The following is a 6,014-nucleotide window of genomic DNA, read 5'->3' as shown; positions in this document are numbered from 1 at the left end:
TGCTTGGCCTGCTGTGTTCATCCAGCCCTGCACCTTGTTGTCTTGGACAATAACCTGCCTTGGGCTGACAAGTGGCAAGTAACATTCACGCCACACAAATGCTAAGTTATGACTATTACCGATAAGAGACAATCTAACCGCCGCCCCTTGGCATTCAATGGTAGTACCATCACTGAATCCCCCACTATCAATATCCTGGGGGTTATCATTGACTGGAAACTCAACTGAACTCACCACATAAACACAGTGGCCACAAGAGCAGGTCAGAGGCTAGGAATACTGTGGCGAGTAACTCACCTCCTGACTCCCCAAAGCGATTCCGCTATCTACAAGGCATAAGTCAGGAGTGTGATGCAATACTCCCCACTTGCCTGGATGAGTGCAGCTCCAGCAACACTCAAAAAGGTTGACACCATCGAGGACAAAGCAGTCCGTCTGATTGGCACTACATCACAACACCTGCTCCTTCCACCACTGACGCTCAGTAGCAGTAGTGTATACTATGCAAGGTGCACTGCAGAAATTCACCAATGATCCTCATAGAGCACCATGCAAGCCTACAACCACTTCCATCTAGAAGGCAGCAAATACATAGGAACAGCATCACCAGCTTCAAGTTCCCCTCCAAGCCATTCACCGTCCTGACTTAGAGTCATAGAGATGTACAGCACAGAAACAGATCCTTCGGTCCAACTCACCCATGTCAACCAGATATACTAAATTCATCTAATCCCAAATTTGCCAGCATTTGGCCCATATCCCTCTAAACCCTTCTTAATCATGTACCCATCCAGATGCTTTTTAAATGTTGTACCAGCCTCCACCACCTTCTCTGGCAGCTCATGCCATACATGCACTATCTTCTGCATGAAAAAGTTGCCTCTTTAGGTCCCTTTTAAATCTTTCCAGTTTCACCTTAAACCAATGCCCTCTAGTTTTGGACACCCCTACCCTGGGAAAAGAACTTGGCTATTCACCCTATCCATGCTGCTCATGATTTTATAAACCTTTACCAGCCTGCGATGCTCCAGAGAAATTAGCCCAAGCCTATTCAGCCACTCTCTATAGCTCAAACCCTGGCAACATCCTTGTGAATCTTTTCTGAACCCTTTCAAGTTTCACAACATCTTTCCTATAACAGGGAGATCAGAATTGAATGCAGTATTCCAAAAGTGCCCTAACCAATGTCCTATACAGCTGCAAAATGACCTCTCAACTCCTATACTCAATGCACTGACCAATAAAGGCCAGCATACCAAACGCCTTCTTCACTATTTTGTCTACCTGTGATTCTACTTTCAAGGAACTATTAATTTATATCCTAAGGTGTCTTTGTTCGGCAACACTCCCCAAGATCTTACCATTAAGTGTATAAGTCCTGCCTTGATTTGCCATACCAAAATGCAACACCTCACATTTTATCTAAATTAGACTCCATCTGCCACTCCTTGACCATTGGCCCATCTGATCAAGGTTCAGTTGTACTCTGATATAACCTTCTTCATTGTCCACTACTCCACAAATTTTGGTGTCATCTGCAAATTTAGTAACCATACCTGCTATGTTCACATTAAAATCACAATATAAATGATGAAAAGCAGTGAACCGAGCACAGATCCTTACGGCACACCACTGGTCACAGGCCTTTGGTCCAAAAAGCAACCCTCCACCACCACCCTCAATCTCCTACCTTCGAGTTAATTTTGTATCTAAATGGCTAGCTCTCCCTGTATTCTATGTGATCTAACCTTGTTAATCAGTCTACCATGCAGAACCTTGTATTGCTGAAGTCCATACAGCTCACATCCACCGCATCAATCACATCATCAATCTTCTTTGTCACTTCATCAAAAAAACTCAGTGAAGTTAGACACAATTTCCCACTCACAAAGCCATGTTGACTGTCCCTCATCATTCCTTGCTTTTCCAAATATATGTAAATTATGTTTTTTTTTTCTTTATTCATTCATGGGATGAGGGTGTCGCTGGCTAGGCAGCATTTATTGCCCATCCCTAATTTCCCAGGGAGCAGTTCAGAGTCAACCACATTGCTGTGGGTCTGGAGTCACATGTAGGCCAGACCAGATAAGGATGGCAGTTTCCTTCCCTAAAGGACATTAGTGAACGAGATGGGTTTTTCCGACAATTGACAATGTATTTATGGTCATCATTAGATTCTTAATTCCAGATATTTATTGAATTCAAATTCCACCATCTGCCATGGCGGGATTTGAACCCAGGTCACAAGAACATTATCTGGGTCTCTGGATTAACAGTCCAGCGATAACACCACTAGGCCACTCCCTCCCCAGGATTGGAGGGGATTCTGTCCTCAGAAGTCCCTCCATCAATTTGCCCACCACAGATGACACGCTCACTGGTCTTTAGTTCCCTGGCTTTTCATTACCACCTTTCTTAAATAGTGGCACCACATGGAAATATATCACCATTCCTTCACTGTTGCTGGATTACAATCCTGGAATTCCCTCTCTAATGGCATTGTGGGTCAACCTACAGCAGATGGATTGCTGCGGTTCAAGAAGGCAGCTCACCACCATCTTCTCAAGGGCAACTAGGAATGGGCAATAAAAGCTGGCCAGCCAGTAACCCGCAAATGAATAAAAAAAATGTAATGAAGGTTCATCAGGGCCGAACCCTAGGATGGCAAAGATTGTCCATTGGTGAGAATTTGAGGAGAATGTGCCTATATTCTAAAGAGTTTAGAAGAATGAGGTCTCGTTGAAATTTACAAAATTCTTAGAGGGCTCAACAGGATAGATACAGGAAAGACTTTTCCCCTGACTTGGCACCCTAGAACCATGGGACACAGACTCAGAATGAGAGGTAGGTTACTTAACACTGAGTTGAGGAGGAATTTTTCATTCAGAGAGTGGTGACTCTTTGGGATTCTCTACCCTTGAGGACTGGAAGTCGGTGACTGTATATTCAAGACAGAGATTGATAAGTTTCTAAATGTTAAAAAATATCAAGGGGGGTTGGGAATATTTTGGAAATATAATGTTGAGGTAAAAAGTCAGCCATGATCTAGTTGAATGACAATGTAGCCTGAAAGATCTGAATGGCCTACTCCTGCTCCTAATGCTTATATTCATGTGACCTACTATTGTTCTTTCTCTGGTACATTCTCTCTAAATTTCTGTCCTTCTGATTCAATCTGACTTTTTCACTCCTCTCTAATGTATGATCTTTCTCGGATTCCCTTTTCTCCTGTCATTTGCTCATTCTCCATCGGCCTATTTCACAACCTTTGACTCACGTATCCATTCTGCCTCTACAGCTGGAGTGAAGTTGGAGCCACAGGAGTTTGCAGGCAGTGTTTCTAACCACACAGTTGAGATCATACCAGTTGACAGCAACAAAGAGCTAACCACAGTGAATGGTCAGTGCAAAAAAACAATCACCCCTGAGATGATCCTGAAACGAATGGTCTTGTAAGGCACCATCTCCATTCCTATGTTACTTTAGTTTTATAGAAGTAGTTTAGGAGATGATTCTATGAAGAAAAGATCATCAACTGGACAAAGGACTAAAATGATTTTTTAAATACCTTAGGGATGGATATAGGATGGTTGATTCTCAAGTTAGCATGTTCAGTGTATCACAATAAGGGACAAGATTGTTAAAAGTGAAAAGAACCTGTAAAAAAAAATTAAGTCAGAATTTGTAAAATAATGCAGAGCAATGTTTGAAAGCTAGAATTGTGGTACACATATTTCTGAGTTGATGTTTTAATTCATATCTTGTTAAGTGAATAATGTTAACAGCTTGTGTATTCTAATTCTCTCATGTCTAAGCATGTTCTTGGAGCCTTGTTGCAGCCCAAGACCAGTCCCAGCCAATTACCAGCAAAATGCAAGCAATGTTCATTCAGTAAGGAAAGGGGAGTTTATGTTTTCACCATTCCTTTTGCATGTTATGCGTTTTTAAACTTGTACCTATTATAAGAAATGTTGAGAGAATTTGCAAAGAATTAACACAATTGCTAGGTTTTGTGAACAATATGGTGGGTTGAGAATTAGAATTTTGTTGGTATTATTGCTGAGTTTCTGGTATCAGTGAAGGACAATGTACCCTGTTAGGTCAGCTGGTTATGGTAATGAAAGGTTGCATTGAACACTCCCAGTCCTTGTTGAGTTAGCTGGCATTAGCGATAGCACTGAAGCAGGAGAGGGTAATTGACCAGATTTCTGATGCTTAGTGCTGTTTAACGTTTCTGTTTATGCAATGTTCAAGTGTGTGGATAGGCACTGTGAAATGGATCAACTGAACTGTGACACCGTGCCATCTATGGACAAGCAGTCTGCTCATATTTCAGAGTTGAATTTCCATGCAAGTTCTCCCACATGTTATTTCATTCAAAAATCTGTGACACTCCCTGAAATAACGGCAGAAGCATGATTGGTGATCAGGAGAATCCCTGCTACAAATTCAAATCTTTTAATGCCCAGTTTCAGACATGCAGATTGGGCACATGGTGAGTTCACGGCAGACAACAAACACCATGGTCTATACCAGCTTAAGAAGACAGAGTTTTCAGTAGTGAAAGCAGAAGAACTGATTGAAGAAATGAAATGAGACCATTTTCTTTGGAAATGTAAAAAGGTTCCAGTTTACTTTCCTGGACCCATATCTGTTGATCAGTGTAATTTCCCGGAGCTAATAAGCTGCTTTCCATTGGATCATGATGGAGTTAGATGTTTGGAATTCATGCCCTCGATGGAGTTTAGAAATTTAGCTCTAAGTATTAGTTATATTACTCCTCATTGAGGAGGTGATGGAGCAATGTAATGTGACAGAACCGAATACACAATAGTGTATACTTTTATTATCTAGATTTTTAAGTTCCAGTTCCTTTAACACTCATCATTTACATTGGGTTTATCTCAACTCTGTTCTAAGTCTAACTGTCAAACCTTGGACCTTGACTGTTAACTCAGTGGTTAGCTTCAATTTTTCAGTGCTACACGAGTCATTAATCCGTTGTGAATTTGTTCGGTTTCAATCTGTTTCATGTATAACAATATCACTCATTTTCACATTACTCTTGGAGAGATTTTAACCCTTTGAAGAGTTTATGCCTAGTTCTTCTGCCCTTGTTTTTGCACCTGGCCACACAACATAAACTTAGGAAACAATTGCAAGTGGAGTATCGCATTGCTTGTCTAAAAGAAGTCTACTGTTACAACTTGAACTGAGATTCAGTAGAAACTGACACGAGATGATGTTCATGAAGTGGAAAATTTCACCTGATTTACAAGTCTGATTTTGTCACTAAATACTTAGTGATCAATCATTATTTCTTTAATAATTAAAGCAGACAATTCAGTATAGTGCTGAGAGACTGTTAGATTGTTAGAAGTTTTGCCCTTTATTTGGGAAGTCTATCTGCTTGTTTGTGCAGACATTAAAAATCTCAGGGCATTTGTTAAAGCAGAGCAGTCTTTCAAGTGTCATCACACTTTTTTATTCACTTAAAATCAGGCATCAGCTGTCTCTCTCTCTCTCTCTCTCTTCCTCCCTCTCTCCACCGCCCCCCCCCACACCAACCTCCCCTCCCCAACTAAATGAATTGATGGTGCTGAACCAGTTAAAATGTTTGGAATTTTGTGCAAAATGATTGTTACATTACAACAGCAATTGCTATAATAATTATTTCTGATTGAAGAACTGAATAATATTTCTGAGAGAGTTGAAGTAGTGTTAAACAAGTCTAAAACCTTTACCGAATTGTGCGGTGCAGCTTTTAAAAAGGTACAACAGCCAAATACATTTTCAGATCTGTATTGCAAAATGACGAATTGCCTGAAAGTGTTTCACAGTTATCTACATTTGTTTGGACATTCCACAGTTACTGATCACAGAATAATTTTATACAGGGATAAACTTGTTTAAAGTATTGGCAAAGATCTGTAGCTCAGGTTGTGGATGAACTTGTCTTAGGTGGTAGACATATTCAAGCCACCTGTTTCACACTCTATTTGGGTTTCTTCACT

The 6,014-nt window shown here is 40.7% G+C and overlaps 1 protein-coding gene across 2 annotated transcripts in view; it reads left to right on the top strand.

Moving 5' to 3' along the window:
• LOC109913390 (transcriptional repressor CTCF-like) overlaps window positions 1-5,525 on the top strand; it is a 92,005-nt gene extending 86,480 nt beyond the window's left edge. For both annotated transcript variants that reach the window (XM_048608363.1, XM_048608362.1), the window contains exon 11: window positions 3,299-5,525. In XM_048608363.1, the coding sequence (XP_048464320.1) occupies window positions 3,299-3,456 (158 nt within the window). In that variant the 3' untranslated portion in view covers window positions 3,457-5,525. The remainder of the gene's footprint in view (window positions 1-3,298) is intronic.
• Window positions 5,526-6,014: the final 489 nt, after the last annotated feature.

This window comes from Rhincodon typus, chromosome 19 (assembly GCF_021869965.1).
Source record: "Rhincodon typus isolate 14 chromosome 19, sRhiTyp1.1, whole genome shotgun sequence".
NCBI classification, from domain to species: Eukaryota; Metazoa; Chordata; class Chondrichthyes; order Orectolobiformes; family Rhincodontidae; genus Rhincodon; species Rhincodon typus.
This window is presented reverse-complemented; position numbering and strand designations above follow the sequence as displayed.